At 37.9% G+C, this 22,933-nt stretch overlaps 1 protein-coding gene across 2 annotated transcripts in view; it reads right to left on the minus strand.

Annotated features, from left to right (window-relative positions):
* Positions 1–7,029: 7,029 nt before the first annotated feature.
* The window catches only part of PAQR3 (progestin and adipoQ receptor family member 3), a 50,055-nt gene continuing 34,151 nt past the window's right edge, over positions 7,030–22,933 (minus strand). Inside the window, exons 5-7 of one of the 2 annotated variants that reach the window (XM_053703193.1) lie at positions 19,676–19,766; positions 18,031–18,168; positions 7,030–7,942 (exon numbers count right to left, since the gene is read on the minus strand). In XM_053703193.1, coding sequence (XP_053559168.1) covers positions 18,032–18,168; positions 19,676–19,766 — 228 coding nt within the window. In that variant the 3' untranslated portion in view covers positions 7,030–7,942; position 18,031. Of the gene's footprint in view, positions 7,983–18,030; positions 18,169–19,675; positions 19,767–22,933 lie in introns of both variants that reach the window. The other variant, XM_053703191.1, reaches the window with a different exon arrangement.

The following is a 22,933-nucleotide window of genomic DNA, read 5'->3' on the forward strand; positions in this document are numbered from 1 at the left end:
CTGATGGCTATTTCCTCGGCTCGAAGAGTCTCGGAGTTATCTGCCTTACATTGTGATTCTCCTTATCTGATCTTTCATTCAGATAAAGTTGTTCTGCGTACAAAACATGGGTTTTTACCTAAGGTGGTTTCTAACAAGAATATCAATCAAGAGATTGTTGTTCCATCATTATGTCCTAATCCTTCTTCAAAGAAGGAACGTTTTTTTGCATAATCTAGACGTAGTCCGTGCCTAGTTTTACTTACAGGCTACTAAAGATTTTCTCCAAACATCTAACCTGTTTGTTGTTTACTCTGGACAGACGAGAGGTCCGAAGGCCTCGGCAACCTCTCTTTCTTTTTGGCTTCGGAGTATAATCCGTTTAGCCTATGAGACTGCTGGACAGCAGCCTCCTGAAAGGATTACAGCTCATTCTACTAGAGCTGTGGCTTCCACCTGGGCCTTTAAAAATGAGGCCTCTGTTGAACAGATTTGCAAGGCTGCAACTTGGTCTTCCCTTCATACTTTTTCCAAATTTGATACTTTTGCTTCTTCGGAGGCTGTTTTTGGGAGAAAGGTTCTACAGGCAGTGGTTACTTCCGTTTAAGTTCCTGCCTTGTCCCTCCCATCATCCGTGTACTTTAGCTTTGGTATTGGTATCCCACAAGTAATGGATGATCCGTGGACTGGATACACTTAACAAGAGAAAACATAATTTATGCTTACCTGATAAATTTATTTCTCTTGTAGTGTATCCAGTCCACGGCCTGCCCTGTCCTTTTCAGGCAGGTCTAAATTTTAATTAAACTACAGTCACCACTGCACCCTATGGTTTCTCCTTTCTCGGCTTGTTTCGGTCGAATGACTGGATATGGCAGTGAGGGGAGGAGCTATATAGCAGCTCTGCTGTGGGTGATCCTCTTGCAACTTCCTGTTGGGAAGGAGAATATCCCACAAGTAATGGATGATCCGTGGACTGGATACACTACAAGAGAAATAAATTTATCAGGTAAGCATAAATTATGTTTTTTTTTTTTTTTTAAGGATTAAATATTTACTTTAACCGGCTTGAGAGGGCACTACCATGATCACATTTTGTGAGAGGCACAGCAGTGAAACAGTTAATAAGGGAACTATACATTGTCTGCATTGTGTAGTGTTTGCCACGGTTTCACTACTGGGCTGTACACAAATGTGTTGTTAGAGGGAACACTGGTGCACAACCCCCCCCTTCTCATTCTCCCCTACTAACTCCTTCCAATTTTTTTTCACCAATGTAGTCAAAGCAACATTTTTGACCAATGCCTAATGGGGTCAGGATTAAACAAAATTAAAGCTTACATAATTATTGGCTGACACAGGAATCAATCAACTGAGAAGCATTGTTTATTGGATACCCTCTTCCCCGCCTGCAGAGAACATTTTAACTTATGGTTGACTTTTTTTAGTTTGTAATGTTGCATTAAAGGGACACTGAACACAATTTTATTCTTTTGTGATTCAGATAGAGCAGCAATTTTAAAGCAACTTTTTAATTTACTCCTATTATCAATTTTTCTTCGTTCACTTGCTATCTTTATTTGAAAAGGAAGGCATCTTAGCTTTATTTCTGGTTTAGGACTCTGAACAGCACTTTTTTATTGGTGGATGAATTTATCCACCAATCAGCAAGAACAACCCAGGTTGTTCCCCAAAAATGGGCCGGCATCTAAACTTACATTCTTGCATTTCAAATAAAGATACCAAGAGAATAAAGAAAATTTAATAGGCGTAAATTAGAAAGTTGCTTAAAATGTCATGCTCTATCTGAATCACAAAATAATTTTTTTGGGGTTCAGTGTCCCTTTAAGCTTAGCTAGGGGTAGTACAGTGATTCAGACCAATCCCAGGACAGCTGTTTTGTGGTTATTGCCACTCATCAGCTGGGAGTAGGTCTGAATCACTGTACTAACCCTAGTAGCTAAGCTTAAAAGCTGTGTAATGCGGCGATGCTATGGCGTAAAGGGAAGTCAGCCTTAAAGGGACATAAAACCCAATTTTTTTCTTTCATGATTTAGATAGAACATAACATTTTAAAAAACTTTCTAACTTCTATTATCAAATTTTCTTAGTTTTCTTGTTATCTTTTGTGGAAAAGCAGAGATGTAAGCTCAAGAGTGTGCACGTGTCTGCAGTACTATATAGCAGCAGTTTTGCAACAATGTTATACATTAGCAGTAACACTAGATGGCAGCACTATTTCCTGTTGTGTAGGGCTTCAGGCATGTGCACAGTACCTACCTAAGTGTCTCTTCAACAAAGAATAACATGAGAATGAAAAAAAAATTGATAATAGAAGTAAATTGGAAACTTTTTAAAAATTGTATTCTCTATCTGAATCATGAAAGAAAAATGTTTGGGTTTAAAGTCCCTTTAACCCCTTTATGTCGTTAGGACATTCCATGCAGTCCTAATAGCGCTGGGCATTAATGCCGTTAGAACAGCATGGAATGTCCAACCATCTACGGCGAAGCTCATTTATTAAAGGGACACGAAACCCACATTTTTTCTTTCATGATTTAGAAAGAGCATGCAATTTTAAACAACTTTTTAATTTACTTCTATTATCTATTTTGTGTCAATCTCTTGATATCCATTGCTGAAAAGCATATCTAGATACGCTTAGTAGCTGCTGATTGGTGGCTCCACATAAATGCCTTGTTTGAGTGGCTCAGCCATGTGCATTGCTATTTTTTCAGGAAAGGATATCTAACAAATGAAGCAAATTACATAATAGAAGTAAATTATTATGTTGTTTAAAATTTTGATTCTCTACCTGAATCATGAAGGAAACATTTTGGGTTTGGCGTTCCTTTAAAAAACAGAGGCTTGTTTAAAGAAACAGTAAAGTCAAAATGAAACAATTCCGACAGAGCATGCAATTTTAAATAACTTTCCAGTTTACTTCTGTTATCTATTTTGCTTTGTTCTCTGTTTTCTTTGTTGAAAAGCATACCTATGTAGGCTCAGTAGCTGCTATACACTACTGGGAGCTAGTCGCTGATTGGTGGATGCGCATATAAACTTGTTCTCATTGGTTGACCTAAATTGTTCAGCTTGCGCCCAGTAGTGCATTGCTGCTCCTTCAACAAAAGATACCAATGAGAATAAAGCAACCTTAATATAAATTTGAAAAAAATTGTATGTTCTATCTGAATCACAAAATTTTTCATGACCCTTTAAGCTATACTGAACTCACTATTCTTTGGAGAGAAGAGACCTGCTGAGGACATTGATACATTCCTTATCCTATATTATAAAAGGCAAGGTATGTTTGTGTGATGCAGTCATGCGCAAAAGAGACTGCAGTGCGAGACAAACATACCTGGCCATAAGGAAGGATCAGTCCATGACTGTGCACAAGACTTCAAAAGGCCGCAAGGATTAGACAGCAGAGGGGGGGGGGGGGGAAGAGCTGCAGAAGAAAAAAAATGTTGAGAGTGGTAGGGAAGGAGGAAGGGAATCCAAGCGAATGGGGATTTTGGCCCGTGTACATGGGCTTTAGGACCGAGAGCCAGTGGTTTCCTTTTTTCCTCCATAACCATAAAAACAGAGCCATAGTCCTTTTCCCACAGCATCTGTTGTGTGTCTGCTAAGTGTGCTTGTATGGAAGTCCTGAAGACTTCTGGGAAATGTCAATATATAATATCTGATACCTAACAAAATAATTTTCTTTGAAGACCTATAATAAAAATAAAATGAAAATATTGCCCTTGTGCCTGAAAACGCATTCCTTAAACAATGTAAGATTGTAAATCTGATGAAGTGCAACTGAGCATGTGCAAAACGCGTCAGGTACTGCTGCATATTCGTGATGCTCACTGCAAGCTGAATAAAATATTATGACTGGCTACTTGACCTGTTTTGGAGCTTTTTTTTAGTAAAATCTAAGATTGCCAAATTAAATGTCCAACAGAAAATCACATACGTAAGTGTATTCAATAAATACGTTTATTACACAGAACTTTGTTTACAAGGTTGGATTAACAAATGTTAAATATATGAAGACAAAGGCAATGTAAATAAATTATACTGCACAACAAGTACATAATTTACTATTTCCTATATTAAAAATAAAAACACATTAAAAAAACACTAGACAATAGATGGAAACAAAAGGTTGTTAGTGCCATACTGATCATTTAAACAGATCTTATTATAGTTTAAGAGTTTTAAATGTAACAAAAATATATTGAATTTGAATGTCCCTGGAGTTGCCCTCTTTGCTTTACGGTGTCATTTAAATAAAAAAGAAGAAATAGTAACTCTTTTTTTAGGGAATCAAGCACACACAAAACAATCTTGTAGTTCGAAACTTGGTGGTAAATACTCTTTACTCACTAATAGGCTGAAATTCATGCAATTGACTATCAACATGAATATATATATATATATATATATATATATATATATATATATATATATATATATATATTAATTATTATGGGACTTTTGTAAATTCAAGGTGAGTGCCTCTCATTCTTGAATGTATGCCTTATATTATTAAGTGGACCCGGATATGAGTAGCATGTCTTTAGAGTGTGAACACTCTACCTCCCCAGTGACGAATTGTAAAAATAATATAAAAATTAATAACCCATCATTCTGATACAGTAGCAGCTTAAAAATATATTGCACCTTTGTAAAAAGCCAAATGGTTTGGCCGTAATGAACTATGCTTTTATAGTGTGTGTGTATGTATGTATGTATGTATGTATGTATGTATGTATATATATATATATATATATATATATATATATATATATTACTTTTTATACTACAAAAAAAAAAAAAAAAAAAAAAGATTAGATGTTCAAATCAGCTAGTTATGCTACAAATATCACTGTAATGCTTTCCATGCTAATAGTTTGTGTTCGATTTATGTAAAGCAAACTATAATATAGGCACAAATGGATGCAAATTGCACAACATAAGGCTGACAAATTACAAAAAGAAAGAAGCTTATGCAAGAAAGCAAATGAAAGGTAAGAAGCATCGGACCTTTCCACAAACTCAGAGGATTGCGTATGTCAAAACAACCTGGACTCCTTTGCCTGGGATGACAGACATGCCCTGCTCTTGTGTAATTGGTTGTACGAGCACAGGGGGAGGAGTAAACTCTGGAAGTAAATTCTTTATCTTAGGCTGAAAAGCAGAACTGCACTACTGGAAGACAGTTGCTGTTTAGTGGCTACACACATATACCCATTTATCAATGGATAACTTTATGTGTTTAGCTAGCTCCAAGGAGTGCATTGCTGCTCCTTCAAAAGATACATAGAGAATGAAGCAAATTTGATAATAGTCAAGTCAAGTGGAAAACTGTTTAAAATTGTATCATCTATCTACATCATGAAAGAATAAAATGGATTTCATGTCCCACTGATGAGTAGTTTCATTTGTATAGGTTTCTAGTTACAAATACTTTGGAATCTAGTTGTATCTGAACTATAAGTCAATAAAGACTTGTAAATAAAATTATCTGTCAATGCACAAGAGGCAGTTTTGGTTAGAATCTTGTTGCTGTACACGGCTGAAGGAAAACAAAAGCACTATGCAATTCATATTTGTGATTGTTTGGAAATATATCAGCAGCATTTCATGAAATTAAAAAGGGACATTGTACTGTAATATGTTCTCAATGATACACTTTACCTACTAATACCTAGCTAGTGGCATTTGTGCAAGCTCAGCCCATTTAAAAAAGACATGCCCTTTAATGAGCAAAATCAGCTATTTCAAACACAAAGGAGAAAAGTCCCATACAATTAATACTTTGCAGTTTGTATAACAAGTAATTGGAAACAAAGTTTACAGTACAGTGTCCCTTTAAAAGGGACATGAAACCCCAACATTTTCTTTCATGATTTAGGTATTACATACAACTTTAAAGTTCTCTTCTATTATCAAATTTGCTTCATTCTTTTGGTATCATTTGTTGAAGGAGCAGCAATGCACTACTGGTTTCTAACTGAACAAATGGGTGAGCCAATGACAATATATATATATATATATATATATATATATATATATATATATATATATATATATATATATATATATATATATATATATAGCCACCAATTAGCAGCTAGAACCTAGGTTCTTTACTGCTCTTGAGCTTTCCTAGATAAACCTTTCAGCAAAGAATAACAAGAGAGGGAAGCAAATTAAATAAAAAAATGAAAATGGGAAAGTTGTTTAAAATTGTATGTTCTGTCTAAATCATAAAATGTCTAATTATGACTTTACTGTCCCTTTAACGTTCAGAATTTTCCATAACACAGTAGAAAGCACTGCAATGGACAATTAAAATTAATTTGACAATTAAATGTGGGAGAGAAATTAATCTATTTAAATGAGCCCTTTTTTTAAATTAAAAAACAAAAACACAATTATAATGTTGCTTTTAGATTCAATTGATTTAAAAGTCATTGAATAAGATATTTGGGTTTGTTATCATCAATAATTTACCCTGCAACCTTATAGTTCTGTTAAATGATTGATTTTTAACAAACTGTGTGCCAAAGTTTGGTTAATATTTTTAGTTGGGTGCAACACTTTGTTATGGTTATTACAGTCACCAGATTTTCTCAAGGCGCATTATTAAAACAATACAGAAATGAAAAGAAATGACACATTTTAGTTGTTTCATAAGGGGCTATTATAAAGCAAAACTTAGATGCTCTAATTTGTGAGAGAATGTCATTTTAGCACACCTGCAACGTTAGCCCCTTTTGCATAGGTTAAACACCTAACACATAGTGAAAATACTGCTCAGGAGCCACAGAGAACTGCTGGTCTCAGCCACTGAGTCAATCAGTAAAGGCAGTCAAACAAGGCGGGTGGTGCGACACCTGCTACTGGCTCCTGAGTAGTTAAACACATATTATTGCAGGGTCCCTAGCGCTTACGTTACATGCTCTAACAAATTAGAACATTTTTGCCCTTTAATGTCGCTTTTATAAACTGGTAGGTGTATGCTCTAATTAAAGAGACATTAATCACACATTTTAATATAAAACGTTTAATTGTGTGCAATAAAAACAAATTCAAACTTTGCAGTGTACTTCCATTATTTTGTCCCCCTTTCTCTGTAATTTTACTTAATACATTAAAAACTGGAAGTGCATACTACAGACTTCACAAGCCTAACACGGCCTCATTTTACACATTATTTACATAATTTGGGCAATCTAGGGACTCATTTATATCTGTCTGTAGATGGTCTGAAAGGATTTTTTTTTGTAGGGGAACAAAACCTTTACACATATTTCTTCAAATATTGAAACCACTAATACAATTTAAAAAAAAAATCATCTGCATATTATTCTTAGGCCAACGTCTGGAATATGTCATGTTGAGCTTTTTTTTAGTGTCCCTTTAAATGTATTAAAACTATGCTACGACAAAAAAAGGCAAAACATCCTTTTTTTTTTCTGTTAACAGTCAAGCGGATTTATATTTTCCTATGTAAAACTTTTCACATTGGACAAGAACAAAAGATCTTGGCACGCAAACGCCGTCAGCATTGCAAACACTTAACAATTAAGAGCAGTTCAGAATCAGAATGGATGGAATGTATGAGTGCATCGTTGTCTTTGAAAGGCCGTATTAAGTGGTCCATAACAAGGGAAAAAAGCTGTCCGGTTTTGGCTGTAGAATGTTCCTTGAGCAATGGATTACTCTTACACAGCGATTTTTTTTTATTTTTCCTTTAGTTATAGTAATTAAGAGCAGCAACGTCTTGTTTGAAAAGTTCGTCCATACCACTTTATTTTCTTTGTTTCACTAGAGCCAACACACATCTAGTGTGAGCATTTCCTTGTGATGCCTTTTCCGTATAAAACAGGAAAGTGAAGCACTCATACCCATGGCTCCAAAAGTAATAGCCTTGTCATTGTTCCACTCAAATGACGACATTCTGAAAGGCAAATCATTTGCTGTGACATTCTGCATAGAAACTATTTAAAAAAAAACCAAAAAAAAGTATTAGATGTATAATTTGCATCAAATATTAAAAGGATGTTTTGTAATTCAATGTTTTTTTAGTTGCTAGAATACAAATATGGTGCCCCAGAGAAATTAGTATTTTGAACAAGTTCAATAACCAGTAAATACAGTAGATTTGCATAAACAAATGCATGATATAAAGACAATGCAATAGCACTTAGTCTTAAAGAGACAGTGAACCCATTTTTTTTCTTTTGTGATTCAGATAGAGCATGCAATTTTAAGCAACTTTCTAATTGACTCCTATTATCAAATTGTTTTCATTCTCTTGGTATCTTTATTTGAAATGCAAGAATGTAAATTTAGATGCCGGCCCATTTTTGGTGAACAAAATGTGTGGTTCTTGCTGATTGGTGGATAAATTCACCCACCAATAAAAAAGTGCTTTCCATGGTTCTGAACCCAAAAAATAGCTTAGATGCCTTCTTTTTCAAATAAGCAAAGCAAGAGAACGAAGAAAAATTGATAATAGGAGTAAATGATAAAGTTGCTGAAAATTGCATGCCCTGATTCATGAAAGAAAACATTTGGATTCAGTGTCCCTTTAACTTCAAATGAGAAGTAGATTTTTTCTGACAAATTTCAAAGTTATGTCTATTTCCACTCCTTCTGTATCATGTGACAGCCATCAGCCAATCACAAATGCATATACGTATATTCTGTGAATTCTTGCACATGCTCAGTTGGAGCTGGTGACTCAAAAAGTGTAAATTCTGTTAATAGAAGTAAAATAGAAAGTTGTTTAAAATTGCGTGCTCTATCTGAATCACGAAAGTTTAATTTTGACTTGAGTGTCCCTTTAAATGTGAATTCCCATACATACGCTTGTGGGGACTTACTTTGAAATCCTGGGTTGTACAGGGGAGTTCTTGGAGTGGTCCGAATAATCCACAGAGAAACTGCCCCAATGTGACTGGTATTCCCTTTGTATTGTTTTATCAATGTTATCTTCTAATAAATATGTTTTTAAACCTACCTGAGATGCTGAAGCATATTACTAACAAGACATGAACCCTCTGTACCCAATGCTAAATACACCAGCATCTCTGAAGAGTGTTGAGTATTATACCATTATTTTAGAAGTGTATTCTCTCTCTTAAGTCTCTTCTATGGTCTTTAGAGATGCCTGTGGTTGATGTACCCAAAAAGAAGAAAACTCAGACTTTCAAGATCATTTTGGATATATATCCTTTTATATGCACGGTGTACACTAATTATACGTTTTTTGTTAATTGTTCACACGCGCACACTTGGATATTTTTACAGTTATAGCTCCTATGACACTACAGATCCTAATGTCCATGTATAGCTATGTATTTTATATTCCACTTAATGTAGGGAGTATGTGCATTAACATTGTGACTTTTGAAGACTTACTGACATTTTCATCCAGGAACACTAACACAAAACACAAATACACAACATGTATGCCTCTAAAAAGAATGGGGTGAGCATTTTAATTAAATTGGAAGGTGATAAAGGCCCCTGCTTTTTGGCGTCTTTGGCCTTTTATTCTTATAACCTATAACATTCACCAAATACTCAACACAGCACCTTCTTCAGGACTCACTAAGACGATTCTGGAGTTTAACAATGGCCTGGAATTTTAACTTTCCTTTAACCCTGATATCTGCATATCCACACTGTGACTTTAAAATCCATGATGCTTTTGCACTCATGAAAATATATGAATCACAGTATTAACCTTTTAACGCCGTTATGCCGTTCTATTCCGTCATATTTACACTGGGCTTTAAAGCCGTTATGACGGAATAGAACGTCATATCAAACGGCTGTCCTGAAGCCTTCTGCGCTTCAAGGACTTGATCGCGGTCTGGAGGGCGTTCCTAGGGTTGTAGGGACGCCCCCCAGATGCGATCCAATAATTGAAATCTCGCGATCGTATGCACGATCGCGTAGTTTCAATTTGTCTACATCGGAACAGGTGTTCCGATGTAGACACTTTAACCCTGTCACGAAAGGGTTAACGATTATATTTTATTGCACAACAATTAAACAACCTCTTCAAGACTTTCAAAATAAACAACCGCCATTATATCAATGCCGTTATGCTTTGAGAATCCCATAAAGGAAGAAACGCGACTGAGACAATCAACACAAATCCTTAAATTCACTTATTTTGCAGAGACTTCAGAGCACTAAAGCAAAATTAAATAAACTCTTAAAGGGATACTGAACCCATTTTTTCTTTCTTTCATGATTCAGATAGAGCATGCAATTTTAAACACCTTTCTAATTTACTCCTATTATCAATTTTTCTTCATTCTCTTGGTATCTTAATTTGAAAAAGTAGGAATGTAAGTTTACAAGCCGGACCATTTTTGGTTCAGCACCCTGGATAGTCCTTGCTGATTGGTGGCTACATTTAGCCACCAATCAGCAAGCACAACCCAGGTGCTGAACCAAAGATGGGCCAGTTCGTAAGCTTTACATTCCTGCTTTTTTAAATAAAGATACTAAGAGAACTAAAAAAATAATAGGAGTAAATTAGAAAGTTGCTTAAAACTGCATGCTCTATCTGAATCATGAAAGAAACAAATTGGGTTCAGTGTACCTTTAACATACATACACAATTACAAGCCTTTTATTTTCAACAATACTTATTGAGGGTAAAAAAGTTGTAAAATGCTTGGCCAGAACATTACGAAGTAACAGATTCATGGTTTTAAAACACCACAAAATACCCCTTTAAAGCATACTGAAAATACCAACCCCCAATGATATAATTTAAACCACACACAAAATTGTAATACTCATATTACTTCTTTTTTAGACTACCTAACATCTGTTCAAATCCCCAAATTACTTCAAGGCTAAAAGCAGACTTCTCAGTATTGCAACAAGAAATCCTTGACAAAGCCCTGGTCCTAATGGGTTCAGTAGCTGATACTATAAATTATTTGGACACATTTTTAGTCCCCACTTATTAAACCTCCTCAGACGAATTCATTATAGTTTGCCATTTCCATCCTCAAGGCTCAAAGACCATATCTCCATCTTAAACCTGGGAAACCTCCAGAGATTTCAGTGCAAAAAACAGAATTTATGCTTACCTGATAAATATCTCTCTTGCGATGTATCGAGTCCACGGATTCATCCATACTTGTGGGATATTCTCCTTCCTTACAGGAAGTGGCAAAGAGAGCACCCACAGCAGAGCTGTCTATATAGCTCCTCCCTTAGCTCCACCCCCCAGTCATTCGACCGAAGGCTAGGAAGAAAAAGGAGAAAACTATAGGGTGCAGAGGTGACTGAAGTTTTTTAAATAAAAATATACTACCTGCCTTAAACAGACAGGGCAGGCCGTGGACTCGATACATCGCAAGAGAAAGAAATTTATCAGGTAAGCATAAATTCTGTTTTCTCTTGCAAGATGTATCGAGTCCACGGATTCATCCATACTTGTGGGATACCAATACCAAAGCTTTAGGACACGGATGAAGGGAGGGACAAGATGGGTACCTTAAACGGAAGGCACCACTGCTTGTAGAACCTTTCTCCCAAAAATAGCCTCCGAAGAAGCAAAAGTATCGAATTTGTAAAATTTGGAAAAAGTATGAAGCGAAGACCACGTCGCTGCCTTACAAATCTGTTCAACAGAAGCCTCATTTTTAAAAGCCCATGTGGAATCCACTGCTCTAGTAGAATGAGCAGTAATCCTTTCAGGAGGCTGCTGGCCAGCAGTCTCATAAGCCAAACGGATGATGCTTTTCAGCCAAAAAGGAAGAGAGGTAGCCGTAGCCTTTTGGCCTCTCCGCTTACCAGAATAAACAAACAATGAAGATGTTTGACAGAAATCTTTGGTTGCTTGTAAGTAGAACTTTAAAGCACGAACCACATCAAGATTGTGCAACAGACGTTCCTTCTTTGAAGAAGGATTAGGACACAGCGAAGGAACAACCATTTCCTGATTGATATTCCTATTAGAAACAACCTTAGGAAGAAACCCAGGTTTGGTACGCAAAACCACCTTATCTGCATGGAAAACAAGATAAGGTGAGTCACACTGTAAAGCAGATAACTCAGAAACTCTTCGAGCCGAAGAGATAGCTACTAAAAACAAAACTTTCCAAGATAGAAGCTTAATATCTATGGAATGCATAGGTTCAAACAGAACCCCTTGAAGAACTTTAAGAACTAAGTTTAGGCTCCATGGCGGAGCAACAGGTTTGAATACAGGCTTGATTCTGACTAAAGCCTGACTAAACGCTTGAACGTCTGGGACATCTGCCAGACGCTTGTGTAAAAGAATAGACAAAGCAGAAATCTGTCCTTTTAAGGAGCTAGCTGACAATCCCTTCTCCAATCCTTCTTGGAGAAAAGACAATATTCTAGGAATCCTAATCTTACTCCATGAGTAACCCTTGGATTCACACCAATAAAGATATTTGCGCCAAATCTTATGATAGATTTTCCTGGTGACAGGCTTTCTAGCTTGAATCAGGGTATCAATGACCGACTCAGAGAAACCACGCTTTGATAAAATCAGGCGTTCAATCTCCAAGCAGTCAGACGCAGAGAAATTAGATTTGGATGCTTGAATGGACCTTGGATTAGAAGGTCCTGCCTCATTGGCAGAGTCCACGGTGGAACAGATGACATGTCCACTAGGTCTGCATACCAAGTCCTGCGTGGCCACGCAGGTGCTATCAGAATCACCAAAGCTCTCTCCTGCTTGATTCTGGCAACCAAACGAGGAAGGAGAGGAAACGGTGGAAATACATAGGCCAGATTGAAGGACCAGGGCACTGCTAGAGCATCTATCAGTACCGCCTGAGGATCCCGGGACCTGGACCCGTAACAAGGAAGCTTGGCGTTCTGACAGGACGCCATTAGATCCAATTCTGGTGTGCCCCATAGCTGAGTCAGCTGGGCAAATACCTCCAGATGGAGCTCCCACTCCCCCGGATGAAAAGTCTGACGACTTAGGAAATCCGCCTCCCAGTTCTCTACCCCTGGGATATGGATTGCTGAAAGATGGCAAGAGTGAGTCTCCGCCCATCGGATTATTTTGGTTACTTCCATCATCACTAGAGAACTCTGTGTTCCTCCTTGATGATTGATATAAGCTACAGTCGTGATGTTGTCCGACTGGAATCTGATGAATTTGGCCGCAGCTAGCTGAGGCCACGCCTGAAGCGCATTGAATATCGCTCTCAGTTCTAGAATGTTTATCGGGAGGAGAGTTTCCTCCCGAGACCATAAGCCCTGTGCTTTCAGGGAGTTCCAGACTGCACCCCAGCCTAGCAGGCTGGCATCTGTTGTTACTATGAGCCACTCTGGCCTGCGGAAACACATTCCCTGAGACAGGTGGTCCTGAGACAACCACCAGAGAAGAGAATCTCTGGTCTCCTGATCCAGATGTATTTGAGGAGATAAATCTGCATAATCCCTATTCCACTGTTTGAGCATGCATAGTTGCAGTGGTCTGAGGTGTAGGCGGGCATAAGGAACTATGTCCATTGCCGCTACCATGAGTCAGATTACCTCCATACACTGAGCCACTGATGGCCGAGGAATGGAATGAAGAGCTCGGCAAGTGGTTAAGAGTTTTGATTTTCTGACCTCCGTCAGAAATATTTTGATTTCTACCGAGTCTATCAGAGTCCCTAGGAAGGAAACTCTTGTGAGAGGGAAGAGAGAACTCTTTTTATGTTCACCTTCCACCCATGAGATCTCAGAAAAGCCAACACGATGTCCGTGTGAGACTTGGTTAGCTGGAAAGTCGACGCCTGAATTAAGATGTCTAAATAAGGCGCCAGTGCTATGCCCCGCGGTCATAGAACCGCCAAAAGGGACCCTAGCACCTTTGTGAAAATTCTGGGAGCCGTGGCCAACTCGAAGGGAAGGGCCACAAACTGGTAATGCCTGTCCAGAAAGGCGAATCTGAGGAATTGATGATGATCTCTGTGAATAGGGATGTGTAGATACGCATCCTTTAAGTCCATGGTAGTCATATATTGACCCTCCTGGATCAGAGGTAGAATAGTCCTAATAGTCTCCATCTTGAATGATGGGACTCTGAGGAATTTGTTTAGAATTTTGAGATCCAAGATTGGTCTGAAAGTTCCCTCTTTTTTGGGAACCACAAACAGGTTTGAGTAAAAACCTAGCCCTTGTTCCGCTTTTGGAACTGGGCGGATCACTCCCATGGTATGTAGGTCTTCTACACAGCGTAAGAATGCCTCTCTTTGTCTGGTTTGCATACAACTGAGAAACGTGAAATCTTCCCCCTTGGGGAGGGGGGGGGGGGAGTCTGAAGTCCAGAAGATATCCCTGGGACACAATTTCTAAAGCCCAGGAATCGTGAACATCTCTTGGCCAAGCCTGAGCGAAGAGAGAGAGTCTGCCCCCTACTAGATCCCGTCCCGGATCGGGGGCTACCCCTTCATGCTGTCTTGGAGGCAGCAGCAGGCTTCTTGGCCTGTTTACCCTTGTTCCAAGCCTGGTTAGGTCTCCAGACCGACTTGGATTGGGCAAAATTCCCCTCTTGCTTTGCAGCAGGGGAAGCTGAAGCGGGACCACCCTTGAAGTTCTGAAAGGAACGAAAATTATTTTGTTAGGTCCTCATTTTATTTGTTTTATCCTGAGGGAGGGCGTGGCCTCCAGTGATGTCTGAAATAATCTCTTTCAGTTCAGGCCCGAATAGGGTCTTTCCTTTGAAGGGGGTGTTCAAAAGTTTAGATTTTGATGACACATCAGCAGACCAGGACTTAAGCCATAACGCCCTGCGTGCTAAAATGGCAAAACCTGAATTCTTTGCCGCTAATTTAGCCAGTTGGAAAGCGGCATCTGTAATGAAAGAATTAGCCAACTTAAGGGCCTTAATTCTATCCATAATATCCTCTAATGGAGTCTCCATCTGAAGAGCCTCGAACCAAAAAGCAGCTGCAGTAGATACAGGAACAATGCACGCAATAGGTTGGAGAAGAAAACCTTGAACAAAAATTTTCTTTAGGAGACCCTCTAATTTTTTATCCATAGGATCTTTGAAAGCACAACTGTCTTCGATAGGTATAGTTGTATGCTTAGCGAGAGTAGAAATAGCTCCCTCCACCTTAGGAACCGTTTGCCACGAGTCCCGCATGGTGTCAGATATGGGAAACATTTTCTTAAAAACAGGAGGGGGAGCGAACGGTATACCTGGTCTATCCCACTCCTTAGAAACAATATTTGCAATCCTCTTAGGGACTGGAAAAACATCAGTGTAAACAGGAACCTCTAAGTATTTGTCCATTTTACACAATTTCTCTGGGACCACTATAGGGTCTGGATGTCTTCAGAGTAAAAGAAACTGCGCAACTGAGGCGCGAAAATAGGCCCCTCCCACCTCACTCAATGTTAGTGGGGCCTAAAAGAAACACACCAAAGTGTTTCTAAACTAGCCATGTGGGTTAATAACCCTTAAATAAGCCACAATAACCCCTAAAGTCCCTCAAGAAACGTTAAGTGTTCAATAAAAAAACGTTTTTTCTATTAAGTGTCACCAGTAAAAAATGAGCCCTTTATGCAAGCTGGGATTCCATACTATGTGTCTGAATACAGCTTACCCTTCCCTCATGGGGATATTGCCAGCCTTTTCTAGAATTATCAGTGTCTGTCTAGAAAGAAATTGACTGAACATACCTCAATGCAGCTTAGCATGCAAACCGTTCCAACTGAAGTTTTCCTGTACTCTTCAGCCCTTGTGAGAACAGCAGTGGATCTTAGTTACAAAGTGCTAAGATCATCATCCTCCTTGCAGAAATCTTCATCCCTTTTCTGCCAGAGAGTGAATAGTACACACCGGTACCATTTAAAATAAACTTTTGCTTGAGAAAATAAAAACTAACATTTTTGTCACCACACTCACTTTACCCTTCCTAGTACTTACAGTAGGCAAAGAGAATGACTGGGGGGTGGAGCTAAGGGAGGAGCTATATAGACAGCTCTGCTGTGGGTGCTCTCTTTGCCACTTCCTGTAAGGAAGGAGAATATCCCACAAGTATGGATGAATCCGTGGACTCGATACATCTTGCAAGAGAAATAAATCAATCAACATTTTTTGTTAAACATTCTACCCTTAGTTTGCACCATCCAAACAATAATATAATAGTTAGATCATATGGGTCCTTTATTAATTTCTGCTTTGAAAATAAGATTTTACTCACTGATAAAGCAAATACTAATCCTAAATATATAATTGCTATGGGTGTATGTAGGTATTGTGTTTCCTCCAACACATTTCCCTCAACTTTGTGTTGGAAGTAGTTCAGATAGGCCATATTAGGACCTATTTGGAAAGTGATGAAATATCTGTAATCTGTGGAACCGACAGATTTCGTTGGAATACTCTTACTGTCTCACCTCTTAGGACATTTAGCCCTAATGCAATAAAATTCTTAGCCCTGACCAGATTTTAATAATTTAATAGGGTAGAAGTTAACCTATCAGAGAATCCTTTGTTCCAAAGAATTAACAATTTAGTAACCACAAGATAATTTCTAGAACTTTCAAGTCTACATGAAACTTGAGACATAAGGCATAGAAATGGTGGAATAAACCAATAATTATGTACTTCTATTAAAGGGAGTCTCAGGATTTCAGAGATAAAAATGGCAGCTCTGTATTTTTAATATTTATAGGAAGAAGAGATTCCTGAGGTGGCCACTAACCATGAGCATGGAGGTGAAGCTAAACCAATCCCAAACCAAATACACTGGTATCTGTTGAAATAAGGGTGCATAAGAAATTACTTCCAGCGCAGCAGCCATAAAAACTATAATTATCATCAAGTAAATTAAACAGATATGTGATTCAAGACGTCTAGTTACCGCAACAATTTGGGGATTTTTTTTTTTGTTCTAGAAATTGCTCTGATAAAACAGGAAATCTTAAAAAGACATCTTGACTTCTTAGCCAAAGTTTTAAAAAGAAAATCATCAGACACCTATGAGTTATGTTTTTTCATACTAATACTATATCAGAATAATGTTCATGTGAGTGGTGACTGAAATGTCATGAAATTTGATCCTTGCTACCTACAAAAAACATCCAAAGGCCTAGCTGAAGAGCTGTGGCCCAATGTTAAGTGTCACAAACTGGAAATGTAGACTTTCCCTAACAAATCTGATGCGTTTGAGACTATATTGATGGAAAACATTGTATAAGATTATGGTTGTAATGAAATGACCTAAGTTTTTTAAAAACAGTAATGGAGTGAACAGATTCCATGTTGAAATTAGGATCTCTTACAAACGTCTTCCTGTTTTAATTCTAAAATTGGATTAACCCAGTCCTGAATCAGAACAAACACCAATATCTAAGTAAATCTGGAGAACAAACCATATGGCCTTTCCCTTTTTGAAGAATTATTACTGTGCTTAGACTATAGAAAAAGGGTTGCATCTTGGAAACTGTCCCTGGTTGTATAAAGTAGAAATAGGGAAAGACTAAAAAGTTTTAAACATGGATAAAACTTCTGAGTAGGCATAGACCAATCTTGGTAACAGAGAAGACATTAAAACAATACTTAGTGCTGACTTTAAATACCTTATCAATAAAGCTCAAGTGCATTCCTTCTTTCAAACAAGCAATTAAAAATGCAATTAATAACTCTTAAGTCTGATTTGAAAACAATTATTTGTAGAAACATAATTTGCACTTTTGAGAATGACAAAGAAGAGGATTATCAAGAAAGGGGACCCTGTTAAACCACAATTAAACATAAGGGGATCTATGTTGTTATAGAAATTAAGGTGTGTGTGTGTGCGCTATGTTAAATTCCAAGTAATATTTAATTCTCATACAGGAAAAGTAGGAGTAGACCTATGAACAGGTTGTCTGAAGACTACTAGGAATATTTCTACCTATTTCAGGAAGGCACAACACATATCCTACTAGTGCTTACTATACCCTGCTGGTTCAAAATATTTGGCAGCAGGTTTTGCTTATATCGGTGTTTACTGGCAATCTAATGACAATATATCTGTGCCTTACCTTAGTTCACATCAGCAGGACAAGGATGGCTGTGTCTGAAGCGCATAACAAACACTGTGGATTGATGCCACCAATACAACATTACCACTGCAAGGATATGCCACAACTGATGGCTTGAACCAATGTAATTTAATTGTCCTGTAAAAAAAAAAAAAAATGAAAAAAAAACCACAACTACATTGATCATCATTGTGTATCAGTGATATATATATATATATATATATATATATATATATATATATATATATATATATTTTTGTAAGTAAAGCCCTTTAAATAAATTAATAAATAATAATGCTATATGTGCATTAGGCTGAACGTATTAGCTCTGGTAATACAGCCATATATCTGAATCACCTGAGGTATTAAAGTAAATGTAAATATATCGCTAACCTTTTTAAATCAAATAATTTACAGCCAAAGATTAATTTCTAAGTTTTAATTCAAAATTGCATATTTTTTTTTACATATATCAATGCATTAAATTGTGTTATTTTTCTAAAGTGCTTTCATTGCATTACTATATACAGTGGTAGAAATGTGTGTATATTCATTAAGTGAGCAATAATGTAACAGAAGGCCAATGCAGTGGGAAACTGTGGGATTATATTCTGCTTCTGAGCAGTCTGAGCCTATGGGCTCTTATTATCAAGGCCCGGGAACACAAGGTTCGCTATTATGACCCTTATCTGCCTGGCCTCGCGACAAAAGGGCAGCCACATTTAACATTGCACAAGCCACTGCTGTGCCATGCCGACCCCTGCTTGATGAGTAAAATCCGCTACACTTTAGGTGGCGGAGGGGTTAAGTAGCAGTGGTCTTAAGACCGCAACTACTTACCTAGCGGTTCAGGCTTGTGTCTGGGTCTCCAAAGCTGCACGCACAGCTTAATAAATGGAGAGAGATTACTGAGCTGTATTATGATAATCTGGTCAGGAACATCTGTTTCACACATCAGTAAGTAGGTTAAGAACTATAATGCTCCCAGCATTTTGATGAGTAGCTACACCTGCCACAATACATACTATCTATACAGAGAGAGGAGGAGCCAAAAGGACTACAGCCTTTAAGATTTCATAGATCTGGGCTGTGAAGCAGGATTGTCAAACACTTGGAAGCCATACATAAAACAGGCCTTCTTGTTCCACAAGAATTGAAAGGGACAGGAAAGTCCAACATTTTCTTTTGTGATTCAAATAGAAAATACAATTTTTATCAAATTCCCAATTTACTTATATTATTACATTTGCTTCATTCTCTTGTTATCCTTTGCTGAAGGAACTTTGGCAGTTAGCTGAACACATCCAGTTAGTCAATTACAAGAGACAAAGGTGTGCAGGCACCAATCAGCTAGCTTCCACTAGTGTAGGATATGTGCGTATTTTCAACAAGGGATACCGAAAGAACAAAGCACATTTGAAAAAAGAAGTGAATAAGTGTTTGGAAATGAAGTGCTGTATCTGAATCGGTTAGTTTAATTTTGACTTTTAAATCCCTTTAAGTTAATAAACTGAGCTGGAAAATCTTCAAATCAGTGCCCCACTATACATCAAGCTACAATATATAAGGGCTTGTATCAAACATTTACATCTCGACAAATAAAAAATAATGTGATTTATGATAGAGTTCAAGAAAACGGTTGTACCTGGAAAATACCTTTCTGGAACCTTAGAAATGTAGACAAGAAAAGCAAAAACTGCAATCATGTACATTACAATTACACGTGGTGCAAATTCCTACAGAAGAAAAAACAAAAAAACATCTAAATTAGAGCTTTAAGTGCATAAAACAGACTCACATTACATGACCAGAGGCCTAATAACTCATCTAGTGTCTCATCAAAAACTCGCCGGCATGGAGAGTAATCACTGAACATTTCTGGAGTTTTTTTTAACATTATATTGTAATATAGAAGTCTTTTATTCTTATTGAAAACCAGAACAACAAGATTAACAACTCTCAAGATACATTTTGTCTTTCTAAAATTCTTGGAGGGACCTCACAGTATGGACGAGACTTCTTAGATAATCTCGCCACAGCGGAGAGCTTCAGATCATCATTATCAGGCACCTAGACATAAAAGTCTCTGGTTCGCAACCTACAGCTATCCATGTAATTATTCTAAACAAATGTATAAATGCTGCTGACGTAGCAAGGACTGTATGAGTGTATTTAAGATTATAAATAATAAAGGATGTTCTTAAAGTAAAAAAATAGTATTACTTTTTATATAAAGCTAATCAATATGGTCTAATGAACAACCACCACCACCTATTTATATAGCGCCTTTCTCCCAGTGGGACTCAAAGCGCTTTTTCAGCGCTCGCTCTCGGAATTAACCAAAATCGGCAGCTGAATAGTAATAGTTGTTATTACCCAATTTAATGGTACTCATTTTATTAACCCCGAAAGGATGAAGGACTGAGTTGGCCCTGCCGGGATTTGAACCTGTGACCTTGGATCTTTTAAACAGGCTTTTTGTAGTCAGGGCATGTTACCAACTGAGCTACCTCACTATGTCTATGCATTTTAATAGTTGTAAAAATGACATGCTCCAATTCGTTAGAGAATGTGATATTCAATTGAACCAATTCTACACTACTGTGTGCTTAACTCCTGCAAAGGGGTTAAACACACAGTGTTGCTCGGAAGCATTGCTGGTTCAGAGCAGAACCCGACGATGATCCAATCATCAGCCCTTGTTGCTTGACTCTGTTTAAAATGTTATTCTTTACATCTAATTTCTAATTTAATTTATATTTTTTAATTGGCTTTATTCTCTTGTTTTCCTTTGTTGAAGTAGCAATACACTACTGGGAGCTAGCTGAGCACATATAGTGAGTCAATGACAACAGGCATATATGTGCATCTGCCAATCAGAAGCTAGCTCCCAACAGTAAATTGCTGCTCCTGAGCCTACCAAGGTGTGCTTTTCAACAAAGATACCAAAGGAACAAAGCAAATTAGATAACAGAAAAAAAAAAATAAGAAAATTGTTTAAAATTGTATGCTCTATCCAAACCACGGAAGAGAATATTTGGGTTTCATGTCCTTTTTAAATAATTTGCCCAGATGAAGAAAAAAAATGTTTACCTGATAATTTAATTTTCATCTGTATGGGAAGAGTCCACAGCTGCATTCCTTACTTGTGGGAAATACTGAACCTGGCCACCAGGAGGAGCCAAAGACACCCCAGCCAAAGGCTTAAATACCTCCCCCACTTCCTCATAACCCCAGTCATTCTGCCGAGGGAACAAGGAACAGTAGGAGAAATATCAGGGTGAAAAAGGTGCCAGAAGAAAAAAAATTCAAATTTAGGGCCGCCCATCTTAGAACACGGGCGGGAGCTGTGGACTCTTCCCATACAGATAGAAATTAAATTATCAGGTAAGCAAAATTTATGCTTTCCATCTTAATATGGGGAGAGTCCACAGCTGCATTCCTTACTTGTGGGAAACATATACCCAAGCTCTAGAGTACACAGAATGCTAACAGGAGGGAAAAAAAGAGAGGCAGACCCTCCTAATCTGAGGGCACCACAGCCTGCAAAACCTTTCTCCCAAAGACTTTGGAAAAAGTATGTAAGTAGAACCAGGTAGGCGCCTTACAAATCTGATCCATAGGGGCCTCATTTTTGAAGGCCCAAGAGGAAACCACTGCTCTCGTAGAACAAGCCATAATCCTCAGAGGCGGCTTATGTCCTGCTGTTTCCATGCTAAACGGATGACACTCCTCAGACAAAAAGATAAGGAAGTCGAAGAGGCCCTCTGATCCCTACGCTTCCTGGAAAAGAGAATAAACAGAGAAAGAGGTTTGTCTAAATTCCTTTGTGGCCTGAAGATTGAACTTCAAGGCACAAACCACATCCAGAATACGTTAAACGTTCCTTCGACGATGAAGGATTAGGACATAAGAATCCCTTGATTGATTTTGCAAATCGACCCAACCTTAGGAAGAAAACCTAATAGCCTTATCGGCATGAAAAGTCAGATAAGGAGGGACTCATTGCAAGGCAGCAATCAGATACTTTGCACTCAGAAGCAATAGCTTGTAGAAAGGAACCTTCCAAGACAACAGTTTAATGTCTACTTCCGGCATAGGCTCCAACGGAGTCCGTTGCAAAACCTTAAAGGGACACTGAACCCAAATTTTTTCTTTTGTGATTCAGATAGAGCATGCAATTTTAAGCAACTTTCTAATTTACTCCTATTATCAAATTGTCTTCATTCTCTAGGTATCTTTATTTGAAAAGCAAGAATGTAAGTTTAGATGCCGGCCCATTTTTGGTGCACCTGGGTTTTTCTTGCTGACTGGTGGATTCATTTAACCGACCAATCAGCAAGTGCTGTCCATGGTCCTGTACCAAAAAATAGATTAAATGTCTACTTTTTCAAATAAAGATAGCAAGAGAACTAAGAAATTGATAATAGGAGTAGATTAGAAAGTTGCTTAAAATGAAATGCTCTATCTGAATCACGAAAGAAAGAAAAAAAAAATTGGTTCAGTGTCCCTTTAAGGACAAGATTTAAACTCCAAGGAGGAGCCTTAGATCTAAATACAGGTCTGATCCTAGCAGAGCCTTAACAAATGGCTGCACAACTGGAAGCTCTGCAAACCTCTTGTGCAGTAACACAGACAGGGCCGAAAACTGTCCCTTCAGGGGACTTGCAGAAAAGCCCTTCATCCTGGAGAACAGAATAAGTAGGTCCTCCACACCTTATGATAGATGCGACGAGCAACCAGCTTACGAGCTTGAATGAGAGTAAAAATAACTCTCATAAAATCCTCTCTTGGCTAGGACTAAGCGTTCAATCTCCACACAGTCAGCCTCAGAGAATCTAAATATTGATGAACAAAGAGACCTTGGTCAGCAGATCACTGCAAGAATGTAACTTCCACAGAG

The sequence above is a fragment of the Bombina bombina genome, chromosome 2 (assembly GCF_027579735.1).
Source record: "Bombina bombina isolate aBomBom1 chromosome 2, aBomBom1.pri, whole genome shotgun sequence".
Classification (NCBI taxonomy): domain Eukaryota; kingdom Metazoa; phylum Chordata; class Amphibia; order Anura; family Bombinatoridae; genus Bombina; species Bombina bombina.